The sequence below is a fragment of the Lissotriton helveticus genome, chromosome 1_2, assembly GCF_964261635.1.
Source record: "Lissotriton helveticus chromosome 1_2, aLisHel1.1, whole genome shotgun sequence".
NCBI lineage: Eukaryota > Metazoa > Chordata > Amphibia > Caudata > Salamandridae > Lissotriton > Lissotriton helveticus.
Window position 1 is genome coordinate 106009606 of NC_136058.1, and position 21767 is coordinate 106031372.

The following is a 21767-nucleotide window of genomic DNA, read 5'->3' on the forward strand; positions in this document are numbered from 1 at the left end:
AATCACAAAATTGTAGATCATGTGGTTGTTTCCCTGGATTGCTACAAGAGAGGCAAACATTGTTAAAACCCCTTTTTTAAGGAAATAGTAGTGAGAAAGTGCCGCTAAGCAATCATATCGTGTCTCTTAAGGCATCCCACAGCTTTAACAGCCAACTGTGTTAAGTTTATCCTTACAGCTGAGAAACAACTGACTCAGGCTTATGTTTAGTCCGTGTTATAGGAATAATAAAAGGTCATTTTAATAACCTTGTTGTTCTAACAGTATAGCTAATGCACTGGTGTTCGATGGGTGTCAGTTAAGGTAAAACCTTACTGTTTGTAATTAGTAAAGTACATTACGACTAGATGTTAAAGCTGGCCAACTTACGCAAACTTAGTCAAATAATTCTAATCTTAAACTCCCATTTTTTTTTTTAAATTGTAAGAACGAAGGTATGTAGACATTTCACATTTCTTTATGAATTATTTTAAATTATCAATGAACACCCTTATGGATAGTTTCAGAAAACTGTTCTGAAACATAGGTTTCCTCACACATGATCCTAATAAAATGCAGTTAAGCTTCGAGTAGAGACATAGAGGCACTTTATGGATTATGTTATTATTTATTATTATTAAATAAGATATCTGTCTGCATTAAATATAGCTTATTTGAAGGGATTGTCTCAAGGCACTTTAATTACTGGGCTGGGCAAGGCAGCAAAGATCGAACGTATGGAAGGTTTTATCTATACTACTATTATAAAGCAAGAACTTTGAGGCGGTTAAACTCGAGAACCACAGCGCCAATCCACACACCGGATACATCATTGTAATCGTCAGGGTGTGCAGATGGACATAGGCTATATAAACTATAAAAATATGCGTTATTTAAAAAATGTACCTTAAAAACAAAAATGTAGTCCCTTTGAAGTAGCGCCGGCCGCGACCTGCGTGCTGACGTCAGGAGCGTGGCGAGGAGCGGCGTCCAGGAGCGGCGGACATGGTGCGGGGGAGGAGCGGTGACGAGCGGCGGACAGGCGGTGAGGACCGGCGGACAGGCGGTGAGGAGCGGCGGAGCGGTGAACTGAGGAGCGCGGGGGAGGAGCGGCGGCTGAGGTAAGGCTCCGCGGGACCCATGGACAATGTCGGGGCAGGCAGGGGTCGGGGCAGGCGGGGGACGGGGCGGGTGGGGGCCCGGGCTGCTGGACAATGTCGGGGCGGGCGGGGTCCCGGGCTGCTGGACAATATCGGGGCGGACGGGGGTCGGGGAAGCCTGATTGCTCCCGGACAAGGTCGGGACGGGCTGCTAGTTATTATATAGAGTTGTTATGATTAATAATAAAATGTTATAATTATGTTATGAACGAAATGTTACTCTTACGATGTTTTATGTGATTTCAATGGCCCAGTACGGCATGTCATCTCGGAATTATCTTAAAATTTGTAATGCATCTGTTCAAAAAATGTCTTTTTGACGACTGTTTCAAAAAACTAGTTGTTTTTATTCTCCATGATTGTACTGATTTCAATTAATTGAACAATAAAGATGTGTGTATATATATATATATATATATATATATATATATATATATATATATATATAAAAGGGTTTTTATTGTAAATACAATTTTATTTGTATTTATTTTTAAAGCCCATATGAAGTCCCATGGTAGGGACAAAACACGTTGGCTGGGCTACTGTTGTACTAATTGATTTTTGTAAAGAAGGATGGAATAAAAGTATGTGTGTTGGAAATCTAAAGGAAGAAGCAAGAATAAAGCAAAGGAAAATGTCCTTAGCCTGGATGCGCTCTTCTTTTTGATGAACTGATTGTGGATGTTCACTTGACCATCATCAAAGGAACTTTACTGATGAACTTTGTTTATATAAGATACAGGATTACTGGATATTAGAGTTGCCTTCCCATTATTTGATTGAGTACCTGAGTACAATTGTTACTTTACAAAGTTGTTGAAACACCGATAAGTCCCTCCATGACAACTTCAACGAATGGACTACGGAGCCACTCCCCCCTCCAACATCACCGGCCAACCCATCATCTCCGCCTGGACCCCAGCCACCACCGATGACACCAAATCGACCATGAAAGGCATCCACTTAGGAGCACCCACGGACCCCTGCCCTCGCACATCTTCCACAGAGCCGCCATCACCATCGCACCGGAACTACGATGCACCATAAACACCACATTCGAAACCGTCACCTTCCCCGGCGACTGGAAACGCATAGAAGTCAAGCCCCCGCTCAAGAAGCCCTCGGCAGACCCTTTGTACCTCAAGAACTACCGACCCATCTCCCTCCTCCCCTTTGCTGCCAAAGTCACCTAATAGACCGTCAATGCCCAACTAACGAAATTCATCAAAAAGAACTCCATCCCCGACCCTTTCCAATTCGTATTCCGCAGCAACCACAGCACCAAGACTGCCCTACTCGCAACCACAGATGACATCCACACCCTCCTCGGCCAAGGCCTTACCCCGACCCTGATCCTACTTGACCTCTCCGCAGCCATCGACATCATCTCCCATCGCACACTTGCTGCCAGAGTCCATGATGCCGGCATACGGAAACCGTCCTCAAATGGCTCCGCTCCTTCCTCACTGGCAGGACTCAAAGAATCAGACTGTCCCCCTTCCTCTCCGAACCCAGAGAAATCAACTGTTGGAGTTGGAGTGCAAAGATTACGTGCACTTTGGGAAAATTATTTAATACCACTTAACAAGGAAGTCTGATAAGTAGGCTTGAAACATTACGTTGGGTCTTTCCCTGTTTTGTATCACAGTGCAGGCACTTCAAGAGTGTAGGAGGGAAATGTTCAAGACAGCAGAAGGCAAAAAGGATTAGGTTACTTATCCAGTAAGCATCTGTTCTTGTCATGTAGAGCTGTAGATTCACATGCTTTCCATACTTATGCAATCTAGTGTTGGGTCCGGAAGTTTGCAAGTTGTTTTTTTCTGAAGAAGTCTTTCCAGACGAGGTAAGGGGACTCCTCCTTTCGGTGATAGTGTGCATGGGCACCGACTCCATTGTTAGATTGTTTTCCCGCAAGAGGGTGAGAATAGAGTAAGTGAGTGTAGTAAAGAGATATCCATGCGTAGATAATGTAAATCCTGAGAACTGCAACAACTACAGGTGCCCGGGGAGGTGGGTGGGCACATGTGAATCTATAGCTCTACACGCCAAGAACAGATGCTTACTGGGTAAGTAACAATCCGTTTGAGACATGTGTGCTGTAGATACACATGCTTTGCATAGACTATATAGCAGTATTCTCCCAAAGCGGTAGCTAACCAGTGGATGTTGGAGTTGTCTGGAAAAGTGTCTATAGCACCGCCTGCCCTACACGGACTTGTTGGCGTGCTAGTACATCCACATGATAGTGTTTGGTAAATGTGTGTGGTGTAGACCATGTTGCTGCTTTACAAATGTTAGCTATAGGAATGTTAATTAAAAAGGCCATAGATGCACCTATTTTGCGAGTGGAATGCGCCAGGGGTATAGATAGATCTTTTAGCTTTTGCGTAGCAAGTTTGAATGCACTTAACAATCCATCTTGAAATAGCAGAGATAGGATTGCCTTTGTGAAGTGGTGCAAATTAAAAGAACAGCTGCTTTGGTTTATGAAAATCTTTTCTCCTTTCAATATATTACAATAAAGCTCTTTTTACATCAAGTGACGGGCCGTTTCTGTTACTGAATCAGGTTGAGGAAAGAACAAAGGTAACTCAACTGATTGGTTGATATGAAAAGCAGAAACTACTTTGGGAAGGAATCTGGGAATGGTGCAGAGAACTACCCTTTCTTTATGTAGCTGAAAGAAGGGTTATTTTAAGGTTAACGCATGTAGCGTACCAACTCTCCTTAATAATGTGATTCCAATGAGGAAGGCAACCTTCTATGAAAGAAACTGTCAAGGACAATTGTGTAATGGTTCAAAGGGTGGACCCATAAGTCTTCTAAGTACAGCGTTAAAATTCCATACTGGTGCCAGAGGGATTCTTGGTGGTATTACTCTTTTTAAGACCTCCATATAAGCCTTAATGACAGGAACCTTGAATAAAGACAAATGCTGTCTATTTTGCAACTATGCGTCTACTGCTGCAAGAAGCAAACACATAGATGTGTAAGCTAGTCCACATTGCTGTAAGTGTAGAAGGTCACGGATAATGTTCTGAAGAGAAGCATCTAGGTGAATAATTTTGTTGTTGTTGCAGTAGATAACAAAGTGTTTCCACTTTCCGGCATAGGAAACTCTGGTGGTAGGTCGTCTTGCTTCTTTGAGATAGTCATGTAGTCTGGTGGCAAATTTAAATATCCAAACTCTATGACTTCAGGAGCCAAATCGCTAAGATGAGCTCTTTGGGATTTGGATACTTGATTTGTACATGGTTCTGAGTGAAAAGATTGGAGGTGAGGTGTAGTTTTTGATGTGGAAATACTGACATTTCTAACTGTGGGGTGTACCATGGTTGATAGGGCCATGTGAGAGCTACCAAAATCAATGTGCATGATGTTTGCCTGAGTTTCCAAACCAGAAATGGAAGGAGTGGGAGAGGCGGAAAAGCATAGGCAAATATCCCTGACCAATTCATCCACCAGGTACTGCCCTTGGACAGTGGGTGTGGGAACCTGGAGGCGAAGCTTAGGCATTGTGCACTGTCTACTTTGGCGAACAGATCTATTCACGTGTATCCCCACTGTTGAAAGTATAGAAGGAGAACTTGGGGATGAAATTCCCACTCGTGTGTTTGCTGCCTCCGTCGGCTGAGGAGGTCGGCAATTTGAATGTTCACTCCTGGAAGGTGTTCTGCCCGAAGGTGAATTTTGTGATGGATTGCCAATTTCCAAATTGTCTGAGACAGGCAAGAGAGTTGTAGAGAGTTTGTTCCTCCCTGTTTCCGTACATAGTGCATTCCTGTCATATTGTCTGTGTGGACTAGAACAACTTTGCCTGTGAGATTAGACTGAAAAGCTTTCAGCGTTAGAAACTCTAGATAGTTGATGCGGAAATGCTTGCGTTTGTTGTCCCAGAGACCCTGAATTGTGTAATGGTGGTGATGTGCACCCAAACTTGTAAGAGCTGCATCTGCTGATAGCACGATTTGAGGAACAGGGTCAATGAAAGGCTGCCTTTTTGATACATTTTGTGGGTTCCACCACTGCAGAGAGCGATGGGTGCGGTTTTCTACCAACACTAGATCTGTTTTTGACCCTGTGACTGATTCCATTGATGTGCTAAGCATTCTTGTAGCTGACGCATGTGTAGTCTTGTATGAGGCACTATTGCAATGCATGACACCATCATTCCTAGTAGGCTCATAAATGTCCTGGCTGGTAAGGATTGGTCGATATGGAACTGCAACAATAGAGTCTGGATATTGAAATGAAATAAAAATGTATAATAAATGCGCACTACAACCATAAAGTGTCTAGGCAAGCAAGTTCTGCTCCATTTGGAGAGGCTACAGCTGTCTGAGTGTTGAGAGTGGCTCCTAGATAGAATTGTATCTTTGAGGCCTGTAAGTGAGACTTTTGCATGATGACCGTGAAACTCAATTGGTGGAGTAGGTGTAGCGTGGTCTGAGTGTGTTCCAGACACTTTTGGTGTGTGCTGGCTTTGTTAAGGCTGTCGTCTAGGTCAGGAAAGACGTGTATTTGTTGTCTTCTGAGAAGAGCTAACACTACTGCTAGACATTTGGTAAACACTCTGGGAGCTGTAGTTACTCCGAATGGGAGTACTTTGAACTGGTAGTATTTGCCTGCTATCAGAAATCGGAGATATTTGTGATGAGCTGGATGGATGAGGATGTGAAAAAAGGCATCTTTTAAGTCTAGTCTAAAGACATAAACTCGTCTTGCTGTAGAAGTGGAAAGACTTGTTGAAGCGATACTATATGGAAGTGTACTGACAGTATGTGGCAGTTTACCACTCTGAGATCCAGAATTGGTCTTAAGGAACCGTCTTAAAGGGATTAGAAAATAAAGAGAGTAAACCCCTGAACCTTGGTACTATAATGGAACTGATTCTATGGCTCATTTGTCTAAGGGAGATTGCACCTCTTGTTTGAGTAACTAAGTGGTCAGACAACAGTTTGTGAATGCGAGGTGAGATGTTTGGAGGATTCGTGGTAAGCTCTAGGCAAAAACCATGTTGTGTGAGAAGTTGGCCTGGTATATGATGTTCACTATTCTAGTGAGCACCTTGCACCAGTCCAAACAACCCTTATGGTGATGGTTGTAAATTCAACCTTATAGACCAGCTATCCTAGTTGTAGCATGGACAAAGCAATCTTAGGCTAATCTCAAGAGGGCATGTGAAGCCAGCTGTTTTACCATATGCAAGCCCCTTAATACCAAGTGAAAGGACACCACACAGGTTATATATATAAAATATATATGTATTTATTACTAAATTAATCCTCTGAACTCTTTATGAGGTCAGAGGCACAAGCACATAACAAGATACTCAATTATCATACAATAAGTTGCACAAAGTACAGTAATGCCCTAGGGGCACTTCAAACCATATACTAAAATAGTGGTATAAGAACCACGTCACAAACAAAGGATAGGCCTAGGGCCTGGAGAATCGCTGGGGCTACGCTACCAAAGGATAGGGAGCAGGAGGCCCACGGGATGCGTGTGCAGTGTCTTTACACACACGCGAGTTACCAGAGTTAGAATGGGAACGAAAGAATTGGAAACTAGTTCTTTTAGGGTACTTCCGGACGGACTAGGAGAACGCTACTTACAACTTAAGACACTAGGATAGTCAATAACCCCAGGATCACCGAGGTACTCGTGTTACCTCACCCACAGGAAGCGGGTGCATAGGTGTCAAAGTGTGTCGGGTTTCGTCGCTGATTCCTATGGAGCCTTGAAGAAAGATGCTGCCGGCGACCAGGGGGGAAGTGTCCGGTTGGATCCAAGGGCGGATTGAGGATGAAGAGTACCTGAAAGCAGAGGGGACAGAGTCTGGGTCACTAGCCAGTGACCAGGAAGGAACGAGGAAGGAACCAGGCGATGTCGCAAAGCAATCAGGGGATGTCGTGAAGCATGTCTCTGCAGCCACGTGGACCAGGAGGTGTCGACGACGACCAGGAGCTGGATACGGACTGTAGGAAGGTGGATAACTGACTATGGTTACCCCCAACTTTTTGCCTAGTGTTTAGCTGGTTTTCGACTTAGTTGGCCTGGGATCCTGCTATTCAGGACCCCAGGCTATCTGCTCTCTCTGTAAAATGGACTCCATGTACTGTAGGTACATACCAAATGGGAATTGGTTCACCTTGTCAGCCTCTGTAGAAGTGTACCCTAGGTACTCAGGGCATAGGTGTAACCAAGGCCTACCAGGGGCTGCAGCATATATTATGCCACCCCTGGCTGGCCACCTAAATTGACACAACTGGCTGATCACTCACCTGGGGCAAGGTTGTGTAATCACCCCTTGCTTAGGTATAGTATCCCTATACCTACCTTATATATAGACACATAGTAACCTATAAGTCACTCCTATGGCAGGCCTTAACAATCCTGGAGGCAGAGTGCTTGGTTATGTGTGGGATGGTGCTCTAGCATGAGCTGAGCCTGTCGGCAGCTTTTGGAACCATGTCCAGTTGTGTCAGTTTGGATGGCCAGTCAGGGGTGGCATAAGATATGCTGCAGCCCCTGGTAGGCCTTGGGTGCACCTATGCCCTGGGTACCTATGGTACACGGTACAGGGACTCATAAGAGTGACCCATTTCCCAATTGGTGATGTACCTAAAGTACATGGTGTGAATTTAGAGAGAGAAAAGCAGGGCTGTGGGTCCGATTAGCAGGCCCACAGCCACATTAAAGTCGAAAACCAGTGAAGCAAGAAGCAAAAAGTGGGGTGACCATAGGAAAGCAGACCCTACATGTTGGATAATGTCAATCACCCATTTGTTGGTTGTTATGGATTTCCAAATGGGGAGAAATTGTTGAAGTCTTCCCCCAACATGTGTTAAGTGATCCGGGGAAGTGTGGGCAAATCAATGTTTGTAAGGGGAAGGGGCGTTAAACGGTAAGGTGCCTATACTCCTACCCTTGGAATTGTTTCCTCTATACACTCCTATATAGTAACCTCTAGAGGGAGAGAATTGGATATTGCATTTATAAGAGGAAGCATTGGGGTCTGATGATGTTGTTTTAGACCCCGCTCTGTGAAAGGAGTGACGAAAGAAGCCTCTATTTGATGGGGACTGGAGTGCTCCCATGGACTGCCACTTTGGTATCTCTCTTCATTTTGTCTAGGGATTGGTCGACTACGGGACCGAACAGGTGTTCTTTGTCAAAGCGGGTGTTTAAAATGGACTGCTGAACCCCAGGCTTTAACCCTGAAATCCTAAGCCATGCATGCCTCCTAAGGAGAATAATGGTATTGATCACCTTAGCTGTGGTGTCCGCTGCATTTACAGCACATCTGATTGAGGAGTTAGGGATGAGTTTTCCCTCTTCAACTAACTGCTGTGCTTTAGCTTTATGTTCTTCTGGAAGGTATTGGAGAAGTTGTTCCATTTTATCCCAGTGTGCCCTGTTGTACCTGGCTAGTAGGACCTGTGTGTTCCCGATGCACCCGTGGTTAGCGGCTTGAACAGCCACTCGTTTTCCTGATGCATTAATGAGCTAAGAATCTTTGTCTGGGGGCGGTGCATCACCAGTGGTTTGTTAATTGGCTCTTTTGCGAGCGTTGGACACTACTAAAGAGCCGAGAGGTAATTGCCCCTTGATAAACACAGGATCTAATGGTGAGGGTATGTATTTTTATCTACTCTTGGAGTTAAAATACGTGGCCGTACAGGGTTTTTAAAGATATCCTCTGCATGCCTTTAAGCATAGGGAGTGATTGACAGCCCCTGTGTGTGGACTCAAGTGTCGCAAATAAAAAGTCTTCTTCTAAGGACTCTTTATGTAATGCCACCCCATGATACTCTGCTGCTCTCGCAATGAGTTGTGGATAAGCCATATTAACGTCAGGAGGTGATAGCTTTGCAGGATAACGGGGTGGGTCATTATTGACTGGAGTGTCAATGGTGTAGTCATTCTATGGGCCTACAGGCAAGAGAGTGTCCTCATCAATATGATCCCCATCTGGATCTGTATGTGGAGATCCGGGAGGTGTTATATATAAGGAATCTTCTATTATTAAGTGTGGAGAAGAGGGTGATGGGGTAGGATAAGCAGGGCATGTAGCCTTGTCCTCCTTCTTCAAAGGAATCTTGAAGACATTGTCCTCCTAAGGAAGTTTGCATTTTAATGGCATTAATGGCATTTTAACAGAAATATGCCCTGTATCAGAATTAATATAAATCTTTTTCTGCTTAGGATTTAGTATGGCCTTCAAAATGTCTAAAATTGGTTTGGGAGGCTGTCCTTGGTTTTTGGTGTCAAAATCGACTTGGGAGTGGAAGGCTTCTGCTCTAAAGACAGTTTTTGTTTCGGAGCAGAAGGTTTCGATTCCAAAGCATGTTTTTGTTTTTTGTTTTTGAGCTGAGGGTTTCAGCTCCGAACTAGATTTGTCCTTCGATCCTGATGGTTTCAGATCTGATGATGATTTTGTTCGACTCGGTCCCGAGCCGGAAGGCTTGATGTTCTGTTTCAGTGCCAAGCCGGTAGGTAGGGTATCAGAAACAATGTCTCGGTGCCGACCTTGGCCAGAAGACAGAGGTAGTGCCAAAGCCTTATACATTTTGGAAGAGGGTTTTAGGGAGCAAGGGGTCTTCGGTACTCACAGCACCTTGTCCCGGAGGCACATCTTCAGACTCTAGATCGATCTCCAGCTCAAGATTGGACCTCTACTGCTTCTTCTACAGCAGACGCTTCGATCTCCTCTTGCTCAGATTCCCGAAGATATCCGGAGTGTGTTGAATGCTTTGACGTTGCATTTCTTGTCATCGAGCCAGACGATCGCTTAGAGTCTTCTTGGACCAAAACGATTTACACGTGTCACAGTCGTCTTCCTTGTGCTCTGGAGAGAGGCATAAGTTGCATACTTGATGTTGGTCGGTGCGAGGGTACTTGGCATGGCACCGAGGACAGAATTGGAATCGAGTCCATTCCATCATCAGAAGGCTGGCCCGACTTGGCTAGGCCCGACGGCCGGCCACAAGGTTTTCGATCGAAGATGGAGAAATTAGTGACCAATTTGACTCGCAGAGAACAAGGAAACGTGTACGAAAACAAGACCGTCAAGGGTACAGTGGATTGCGCAGCCAGGGGAACCTGAAGACCGGTTTCTAACCGGAGTGCAGCAATACACGTCCTAACCCGATGGCAGAAAAAAACATCTAACAATGAAGTCGATCTGCAAGCACACTAACATCGAAAGGATGAGTCACCTTACCTCGTGATCGGAAAGACTTTTTCGAAGAAAAACAACTTGAAAACATCCGGAACCAACACTAGATGGCAGGAGTATGCAAAACATGTGCATCTGGAGCACACATTCCTCAAACAACATTTTTCCAGTTAAAGACAGCCGTGGTCTGTGCAGGTAACAGCGGTGGGGCTGCGTTGGGGGCAGGGGGTATTTCGAAGGACGATGCCAAGGGAAAATGAATTATTGATTTAATTTTCCCTCGCATTGTCCCTTGGAATCCCCCCCAACACAGCCCCACGGCTGTTTCCTGCATGGACCGCGGCTGGGTAAAGATAACCGGAAACCACTGAAGCCAGTGAAAGAATTTGAGGGAAAAAACAAAGGGGACGATTCACAAAAGCATTTTGAGCATGGATAGTAGTCCACAGGAGCATTCTTCTACGCATCTTTGTAAATTAGCCTCAAAACGTCAAATTCCCTATTAGTAAACACTCATAGAGGGCACAGTCTATTCTATATGAGCCTACTAAATTTATATATTCGCCATTTATTTCCATGTAACAGGTTTAAGGGCTGATTCACAAAGGCATGTAAGAGTAAGTTAATGTGTAACTGCTACAGGAGTACTCTTTTGTGTACTCTTACATGCCTTTGTGAATTGGGACCAAAGTGTCCTGTCTTTAAAGATGAAAAGGGCAAAGCACAGTGCTTAGTGACCTTGTTTAAGGCAGCTCGATTGTAGAATTTAAATAACTATCAGTCTATGGTGGCGAGAGGTAGCGAAGGGTCCGGCTACCGGTGCATCTATTGCCTTTCAGCTTCAGGAAGCTGCTGTCTGCCTAACTCCATTTCCCTCACTTACCTTTCTTTAAAAAAAGTTACAGTAATAGTAAATTCAGGACCATATGATCATGTCATAGCACTTACAAATTAAACTGGCATGTTTTTTTTAAATTAAACATGCTTACTGTTTCCTGCAAGTAAACACATTTGTATTAAATATATGCTTTTATAAAAACAGAATAGGTCGTATTTAGGTGCGCTGAGATCGACATATTAGTGGGTTTTTTTCATTGTTAATGGCCAACAATAAACATCCAAAAAGGAGACCTACCTGGTGAAGAGACAATATTATGTATGCATGGATTAACACATTAATGCCTCAGAACATAAGAAAACCAGGCTATATTTCACTAAAGTATGGAACGGGTGAGAAGATCAAAATAGAAATTGATTAAAGCTGGCTTCGTACTAAACACAATAGATGAACAGTTGTAAGGCTTGCACATATTGGATTATTGTGATATCACAAACTGTCTAATTCAAAAATTCATTCAAATTGAAGGGCAAAAGACAAATGTTGCAGGAGGCTTTAAGGTGCTACCGTGTACTATTACCTTCTTCTGATAGTAACTCTACGAACTTCAAGACAAGTAAAAAGAAAGTTGTTTTGTATTTGGAAATTAAAACATTTCATTACCTGTGGCGCATAAGTCCTGTTTCATTCCATTTTCGAAATTATCTTTGAACTCTTGTTTGTCTTCATTCTTAAGGGCAACAACAGTTTTGATTTCTTCGGGTCCCGGTGGCAATGAGGACCGAATCTGTTGGGGAACTGTGCAAAGAAGAAAGAAACACATCTACTTAACAGAAAGGTACAAGGAGCACATGCACAACAGTATATCACACTTTATTTCATCGACCAGTGATGATGGGGTCAAATGTGCCACTAAGTAGTCAGGCAAGTCGCGTTCTCCTTTAAGTGAGAAGTAATATGGACCGCTTGCTCTGCAGTAGTGTGATTCCACTTACTGAGAAGACCATGGTTATTAGAAATGTTCTAAACTACCATAATGTATGTTATTTCCATGCAGTGCCAACTATGTATTTGTAACAATAAGCAGGCCTCGAACCCAGATCCCCACTGCCTGCGCTGGTGACTTGTCCTGCAGGACGGGTTCCTGCTGCCTTAGGGTTTGAACCCTTAGCTGGCAAAGCACACCTTTCCCCATTTTCTCTTTGTGGCTCCCTGGTTTGTTCATCCACAAACACAATCCAAGACAATAATACAATCACAGGGAGTGGGCCACAGTTGGTGTTAATGGGTTTAATAAAAAGTGGAGGCCCTCCAATAGACACGGCCCAATAGTCCCTCCCTGGCCATTACAGTATCACGGTAAGAAAAGTGCATAATGCACAACAATAAGTCAAAGTGGATTTTGGCACAAGGCAAACATTCTCATCTACTGTTTGATAGTTAAGTGAAGTTAGCTAAATACAGTTACATTTCGGACAGTGCTGTTACTGAATGCAATGCGTTATGCCACAAATGTTCCTCGTTTCTAAGATCGCAAACATATGCAAATTGTTGGTGACATGGAAAGTACATTTGCTTTTTATACGTGTCACAATATTTCTGATAGCTCTACTGCCACAAGACTACAAGCTGTCGTGGGGCTGAGACTTGCATTCACGCAGTGTTAAGTTGACATGAGCTTATTAGAAGTTTAAATGCCATTTTTCCTTTCTGCTGCCTTTTGCACGCGGCACACACTTTATTAACTGTTTAGAGTTTAGCAGAGTGTTTTGCTTCACACGAGAATAACATGTTTTTCTATATTAGCAGCCTTGCTTGGTAAGCTTAGTCCGAACCGTGAGTGCCGAGGCCTTCAAGGTTATTTCAACACAGTGGTTGCTGTTCGGACTGATCAGTGCACGTTCTAGACATAACACATATGCGGCTGTGGCCACCTCTGAGATTGGCGCGTTTAATAATGCACTGCGTAGGCATGATCACAAACACTTGGAGAATATTTGTGTGCTGAGAGCTTGTGCAGAATTTGATGTCATCCATTTCTGCTAATACCAGAGGTATGGGGCCGCCTATGTAATCCCAAGAGACCTTCTGAAGATATAAAATAACCTACTAGCAAGGGAGGGTGAAATATAGGTATATTTTAAACATGTTTCAAGTTAGCATCATAACATGCTTTCTGCCTTTGTAGTTTATGGAATAGTAATTATGCTGACAATCTTGTTTCTAATAACATGTCTGCTTGTATTAGCTAAGATGCTGCGCATGAGAACACAGCGTTAGAAATAAATATTTCAAACATGCATGTGTCTTCTTTTACTCCCTGTTTTGGACTGGTATGCGAGTATAACAAAAGAGTGTTCATGTTTTCCACATTGCCTGAGGTAACCTAAGTCGCATGTTCTGGGTTGTCTAATCATTGGTATTCTGAAAGAGCCAATGAGACACTGATGCTAGTCTGGTAGGGGATTTTGGGTACTAAGGTGAGTTTTGGCACACCCTAATTCACTGAGGTCCCAAGTCTCTGTGCACAGTTCTGTGTAGGAGCAGAATCCCTGCAACATGGCGCCCAACGTTGGTGGTCTTATTACATGACGCTTGAGTAGTACTTATATCAGGCCTTAGCCTTAGTTTTACATTGTACCTCTAGTTCTCTGTGTCGCTATGGCTAACGCTGACATACCGCAGCATAGTCGCAATGCTGTCCGCAATCATTTGCAGGCTTATAACATTGGTTTGGAGGGCATGGCAGTTATTTTGGTAGTGAGTGCTGAGGTTGCTTACCCGTTTGAGATTTTTTACTCATGAGTGACGTTTCCTCCAGTGGATGCGGCTACGCAGGTATTTCACACTTGCACTCAACACGGTCGTGCCCATGGAATATGTTCCATATAGGACACAAGAAATTCCGATTTCTGCATGGCAGCACCGTGTTTGGTTTGATGGCGCCCTTCCCCACAGTGTAATGGCAATTAGATTGGGTCCTTTGTCCATTCCAGGCGCTTCTTGGCTTGTTTTGGCTGGATTCACCCCGCATCCTCGTGCAGGGATAGTCCCCGATGCTGAATTGAGGCCCCTACATAACTCTGCAATCAGTGTTATTCGGGCCCTTGTTCAATATATTACCCGCAATTTCCAGGGCGGGGTCCCAGGTGTTGCAGCGCTTTCAGCTGGACCGAGCGGAATGAATCTTAGTCCCGTGATGGTTAATGCGGTTATGGGCAAGCGTCCCCAGGATAAGGATGATATGCCTTTTTGGCTTGCCGAGAAATTTGACCAGCTGGAGGCAGTTTTTCCTAATTCAACTCCCGTACAAAAACACAGGATTCTTACAATTAGTTTACCCAGTGACTTGGTATCAGAAGCCGGTGACTGCGAATCATGGGGTAGAATTTTTGCGGCAGTGTATACGAGGTGCTTTGTCGCTCCATCAATGGCTGTCCTTCCGACGGTCATTAAGCGAGTTCAAGATGAACACGGACCGGAGGCTGCAGTTGAATTGGGAATGAGACTAGTAGGCTCATTTGACGTAGTTTCCGATCTAGTCCTTTCTAATGTAAAGGGAGATGCGGTGAACTTTCAAGTGGCTAATGCCTTGCGCGATGTCCCCAATGCCGACAAACCCCGACAGTTACCGAGAATTATTACGGCGGCTTATAAAACCATTGGCTGCAATAGTTTAGGTGTCAAGCCCTTTTCTGCTAAAGATAAAAAACAACCTCAGGGTTCGAAGTCTGAAACAGACGTTCAACCAAAAGCTCCAAAGCAAAATTGGAACAGAAATAAAAAGCAGGGGAAGCAACAACAGAAACAGGAGTCCCGCGCCGCATCACCCATGCTTGCGTCTACTGAGCGCGTTTATGATTTGCGCGACCGCTCTACGATTAAGTCACCTGATCGATTTCAGTTTCCTGATCAATGCTCTCCTCGTTTTTACAGGACACATCGGCCTCTTCGTCCGGTGGTGGAGGCGGCGGCAGGGGTCGGGGTGGCATGCAGAGTCGCGACCAGCCCTGCCCGAAAGATAGTAAAGGCAAGCAGGACGATTCTTCACAGAAAAGACCCCAGTTTCAGAAAAAGAAAGTTGCCGCTTTGACAGCGAGATATGCCACAGATAATGAGAACGCAGCTTCGGAATCAGACATGGGCATCAACATTGTTGGACAGCACGGCATAGATTACCATAGTACGAGAAGCCCTGCGTCCACTACTGAAGGTGACAGCGACTGACAAGTTTGTTGTTGTTTAAACAGCTGATACTAGAGTAGCTCCCCCTGATAGGCTTTTTGAAATTGATCTTTTAATTGAAGGTGACATACAACGTACCATAAAAGGGGTATTTTGGGAAAATCTTACAACTACCTATGACATTTTGTTAGCGGAGGCAGACTGGCCCCCACCTTTTGTTCTCGCAGCTCCGAGAGGGGAGGAGGTAACCCTCCCTAGATTCGCGAACACAGTGTCTAAAGAGCATGAGCTGAATTTTGCAGAAGAGTGGGCTACGGCCCTTGCGCCGGCTTTGTACCGAACTCACTGTGGTTGGGATACATTTTCCCCCACCACGAGATTCCCTTACAGTCTATGCCACAGCCTCAACCTCAATATCCCATGCGGCGTGAAGCAAAAGCTTCAGTTGCGGAGATCCTTGAGCAATTGGAATATCAAGGAGTGATTGAAACTTGTGCGTCACCGATAAATAACCCACTTTTTACTGTGACCAAGCCTGATGGTTCGAACCGTTTGGTATTGGATTACCGGCATTTAAACTCGCATTGCCGTACCTGTGCAGTACAGAATACCCACGGCTCTGCTTTGGTGGATGGTCTTGTGCGTAAACGGTTTAAAACCACACTTGACATATCCAATGTTTTTTTTTGCCCACAATCTGTCTGGTCTGAGTTCCCAATGGACCAGTTTTACCAGTGGCGGCAAACAACGCCAATGTAAATGCCTGGCCATGGGCTATAACAACGGTCCGGGTGTGTTTGCTGCCCATATTGTCTCTCTTTTGGAGAGAGTTGACCCAGATGCGTGTTCGTATGTGGATGACATTTATCTCACAGATAACGAAATCTGGGCGCATCTGTGTCACGTTGACAGCATGATTTGTAATTTTGCGGACTTCGGTTACAAATTCAACTTTGCAAAGTCTCACATTGCATGGCACACAGTGTTGTTCCTGGGCTATGAGCTCAACAACGAAGGTCGAGGATTGTCTCCTCACTTCCTGGAGAAATGCGCACAAGGCGCGCTCCGACAACTCTGAAAAAATTACAATCTTTGCTGGGATTTTTGAATTTCGGACGTACATACATTCCCGAATATGCCCAGCGTATCAAGCCATTGTTTGCCTTGATACAACCTACTTTTACCAAATCGTGCTGGCTGCCTGAAAATTCAGCCATTTTGCAATTGTTGCAGGCTGATCTTCTAGAATCTAAGTTCTTACTGACTTCTGATAACCACACCAACCTGGTGATAAGAATCATCCCTGGGGAGGTGGGTTTCACATACCTTACTTTTAACGAAGGTGACACAGTACCTATCGCTTACAAGTCACATTTGTACACTTCGGCTGAAATGCGGTTTTCCACTGTGGAAAAAGTTTTGACAGCAGTGCGAATGGCGATTCTGAAGGAACGCGCACTGTCGCAGGGAAAACGCATGTTGGTTGTTACCCCGTATCCTGCCCTAGAGGCAGTGACGAAAGCCAGTGTACCTAATTCTAAAGCTTTGCACCCATGGTGGATACAATGGGCATCATCATTGACTTCTCCAGAGGTCACATTAATTTTTGATGCCTCCTTACAGTCGCAGGAGTTTTTGCAGTATGAATTTGTTCATCCTGCTCCGTTAACTATGCGGCCTTTGGAGGATTTCCATTGTATCATTTACACTGATGGTTCAGCTGAAGTTGCTCATGGGTCTAAGTACGCATACGTCTCAGCTAGCGCCATTGTGGTTGGTACCATGGTGAATGATGAATTCAAGTCCGATGTCGTACATACACAGACATTAGGGCACTGTACCGCCCAATTGGCAGAGCTCCGTGCTCTGATGCTTGCATTGGAGTACGCTGATCCTGGTGTGACTACTCTCATTACTGTGTCCAGTCTTAGAATGATTTTCGAGAATCCAAGGGTAGCACAATAAAACATAAAATGTTCTGGGTTCGAGTGGCTGAACTTAAAGAGCAGCTGCCACTCGTGTATGTAATTCATACTCTTGGTCATCAACGTGTGGGAGTTCTCGCTGTTGGCAATAGTTTGGCCGATGAGGCCGCAAAAATAGCAGTTTCGACATATTTGGTTGCAGCAGTTACACGTTCCAAAAGTAAGTTTGATGAGGACATCTTGGCAGCAATTGAAGCTACTGAGAAGGGAATTAAATGTCCTACGGGATTTCTTTCAAAGTATTCTTATCACTTAAGTCCTGATAAAGTTCCTTATGTGAAAATACTGGACGTTGGTGAAAGATTGATTCCCAACGCGGACCGCAGATCCGCACTGATTACAGCTGCCCAAAAGGGTTTTGCGTCCACGCATGCAGGCGTTTCAGCTACTATATCTCAGTTACAACAACGTTTCTGGTGGAGGGGACTGTACAGACAGACGCGTGATTATGTCCTTCAATGCGACATTTGTCAGCAGATAAAGCCTTCGACTGCTACGCGTCCGCCCCAGACACAGTTGTACTTTTCTAATAGTCCACTTGTTTGTGTTTATTTAGATCACTGCGGTCCTTTTTCCTCTGATACTGCGTATAAGTATATCTTAGTAGCAGTTGATTCTTGCACACACTTTGTTTGGGTCTGGCCACACCGAAGCGCTGATTCGCGAACTGTTGCGTGTCTTTGTCGGAATTTTTGCCTGTGGCACCTTCCATTCAGATCAGGGTCCGGCGTTTGCCTCTAAGGCGTACAAGGATGCCATGAGTTTATTGGGGGTCCAAGTCAAGTTTTCGTCTCCATACAGACCTGAGGGTAATAGTGTTGTGGAACGAATGAACCGGGATTTAAAGCAGTCTTTGACAGCCAGGGTTATAGGAACTGGCTAGCTCATCTTAATAGCGTACAGCGTGCACTTAATAATCTCCCTAGGAGGTCTCTGGGTGGGCGGACCCCATACGAAATGCTCTTTGGTACCAAAATGTTCGTCCCGGAACTTGAAGGTCTAGACCAGGCGGTGGCAGCTGCCCCCTTTGACGTAGATGAACATTGTCATGTTTTACACAATCTACAAGAGATGAGAGACAATCTTGCAAAGGAACACTTGCACTCCACATCAGATGCTGTGTTACAGATTCCGTTAGTTGGCTGGCTACCCAAGGTTGAAGAACTGGTTCGAGAGAAGATTGAAAACAAGAATGAATTTGGTCCCTCATATCGAGTTCCAGTTCCTGTACTTGCCGTGCAGGGCACAAGAACAGTCATTTTACCTCCACTTCCAGGTCGTAAGGAAACAAGGTACATCTCCATTGACAATGTCAAATTACACAGAGTGGCCGATTCTTCTTAGTATGACACCTGCGGTCTCCTGTCCATCTATACTGAGACATTCTGTTTTGGCTCCGGCTCCTAACACCAGGCCTCACGTTGCCATCGAAATGCCTGCAGTTTCCAGGTCTTTATTGAGTACCCCTCCTGATGATCCTCTTAATGATACTGAATATACTTACCCCACAGACTTATCTATGCCCGATCTACAAACTTGTTTGGCAACTGAGTCCAGATTTTCATTTGACACTAACTCGACCAAATCAAAAACCCCTTCGAAAATTTCTGTTTTTGCTACATGGTTTAAAAAACATTTTTTGATTCCTCCTTGGACCTGCATTTGGTTGGTGCTTTTTTCACTTTTTTTGTTCATGTCTATTGGATTTGTGGTGTATTTTTTCCGTCTTGTAAACAGACACTATGTTGAAGAGAGAACATCTACTCGACACATTAATGGAACATCGGCACCCCATTCCTCATCACACAGATTGAAGAGGGACCTGGCTTTTGTAAACATTACTGCTTAGTCCTTCTTTGATGGGATTGTATGGGATGCTGTTAGATTTCAAATCCATGGTCACACAGAGGTTATAAACGTCCCAAATGTCCTAAGGGTTTCTATGGGGGATGTGATTAAACAAAATATACGTTCTGATGATTGGGCCGTTGAGGCTTTGTTTTCCAATTTTGGAATATTATGCTGCTTTTGATGCTGAAGATTTATATTTAGATTCGGCAAATTATGGTGATTTATTTTGTTATCAACACTTTGGCCATCACTACCTGCATAAGGCAAACACCAGGAGGAAGATGGTTAATTATACACAATGGGAACATTGCCCCGCTCCTGTTCAAGGCAGCTCCAGTTCTCTTTTAAAGAGGTTCACCTATTTTACCGATCTGGGGTCCGATCCTGCGGTATGTCTCTGAGCGTCTAGTGGTTCAGCCAGTCCCAAAAGCCCTGCACTTGCCATTTACGGGAGTATCAGCCAGTTTGGGCTGGGGGGGAGGGCGGAACAGATCTGTCCAGGGTTGTGTCCGCCACACAATTATAGTCAACCCTCTGCCGCCTAGGATTCTGGTGAGGGCAGCCTGAAATGTCAATTGCACTACATTCAGAGCTTAGATGCTGCCAATGAGCAGACAGATTCCACTAAGTCTTCCCTCCAGGTCCCCAGCCGGACCCAAATCAGGGCCGCCCTGGAAAATGCAGAGTATCCAGTTGTGAATATGAAGCTCCTTCAACTTTTCTGCAGTTTAGGTATCTCTGTCCTAGCCAAGTGTCTCTCCTGAAGGAGAGCTATATCAATGCCCTTGCGGTATGCCAAGACTTTATACCGTTTACCAATAGAGCCCAAGCGTCAGACATCCCAAGTCAAGAGAGAATACCACATTAGGGTTTCCATTGCAGGTAATGTACAGTGTGCATATCCCACCCACCACTGCTCCCCCATAGCCCCGTCCACCTCCGAACACTGCTGCAGAACATTATTCGGTAATGACAACATAACAGACCCCAACTCCCCCTCCGCTGGTCAGAGTAGCAACAGCTCCATGACCAGAAAAAAATAGTCAAACTAAACAGTGTGAACCAAACGCACAATACCATGATGCTGTACATGAGTTTTCCCATGAGGTGGTGGCTTCACAAGCATCCATCATGAAGGCCATCCTGCGCCGACTCCCTCACAGGAGAATACTGGATCCCTCTCCGGTGGGGGTCGACCGCCGGAGCTTGAGGGAAACATCAACTCAATTAACTATGGAACCCAATCAATCTACTCAGAAGGGACAAAGCATTGTGGGCCCAAGCCCCATCCCAACTCTGCAGCCAGGAGCACCAGTAGGAACCCCTGAAGTCTCAAAGGATGATTGAAGTTTAAAGGTAATCTGCTGTCCTAGGTCAACAATGGCCCAGTGGCAAGGTCCTCTGGAAGCATCCTAAGAGTCCACACTCTTGGAGGAGGAGGAGATGGAGCGGGGGCTCTCAGGGGATTGCATCAGCAAGTTCCAAAGTGGGGACACTGCATCAATTTCTGCCACTCTCTCCCTTTCCCTCTCCGTCTCCATCTGTCCCCTGGTGCTGCCACTTTGGTCTTGATGACCCGGGTTCAGTTCCCGGTCTGTTAATTTTCGTAGGCCTCTACCAGTCCCAAGCCACCAGCGGGTCATTAAAAAACAATGTTAGACTATCAACCATAATTTTGTGGAGGACAGGGAACAAAAGCACCCCTCTCAATTCCTTCTTAACGGCAGGAAAAGATGTATAGTCAGGGAATATTGCCACTTCAGCATTCGCAAGGTGAAATTGCTAGGCCTCTCAAGCTTTCTGCAGCATCACATCTCAATCTTTGTAATGTAACAGACAGGGAACCTCACAGCCATCTAATGTATCTCATACGCTCTTCGTGCGTCCAAGAATGTTCGATCGCTCTTCCGCCTGATATGACCGGCACACTCACTCAAGTCAGGTGGGGGGGCAAGAGAACTGTCCGTGCATCGCAAGAAGGGGGTCAGCTGCATGTACACTAGATCATCCAGTCACCATTTCCAACTGAATTTTTAGCTGACAGATGCAAGGCATTAGAGTTACATAGGTACCTCAGATCAACCTGAGGCACAAACGTATCAGTGAGTGGCAATCACATTCCAGCCGCACACTTGTATCGAACATAGTGATCTGCACCGCACCTTTACTAGGTTTGAGCAAGCTAGAGGGCTTGGTGCTGGCACTTCACTCTGAGCTGTTCCCTTCTCTAGGTCTCGGCCCTTTAGGCACCACGGGGCCAAAGCGGACAGGCCATACAGCTTCCTCAAGAGTAGTCACCGCTAGGCGAGAGAAGAGGGGGCCGGTGTGCCATCAAGAGAAATAGTCACAGAGCCGTACTTCAGCTGGCCTTATCAAATGTACTCTCGCAGCACATCAGAATCCAATCCAGTGTTTCAGTGCTGCCTGGTGCTCATTCCAAGGGGGAATGCGAGGTGGCCCACATAGGACTCTGGGAGACATTAGGCAACAACGCCAGCCTGAAAGTCGCACTAGGGCCACCTTCGCCCAGGCCGCACACCCCTGCCAGGCAGCCCCCACAGCCCAATCCCTTTCCCCCATTTTCC

At 45.1% G+C, this 21767-nt stretch overlaps 1 protein-coding gene across 8 annotated transcripts in view; it reads right to left on the reverse strand.

The window, feature by feature from the left end:
- Nucleotides 1–21767, reverse strand: part of PATJ (PATJ crumbs cell polarity complex component) — a 1530963-nt gene that overhangs the window by 1246135 nt on the left and 263061 nt on the right. For all 8 annotated transcript variants that reach the window (XM_078669616.1, XM_078669595.1, XM_078669605.1 and 5 more), the window contains exon 12: nt 11825–11959. In XM_078669616.1, the coding sequence (XP_078525742.1) occupies nt 11825–11959 (135 nt within the window). The remainder of the gene's footprint in view (nt 1–11824; nt 11960–21767) is intronic.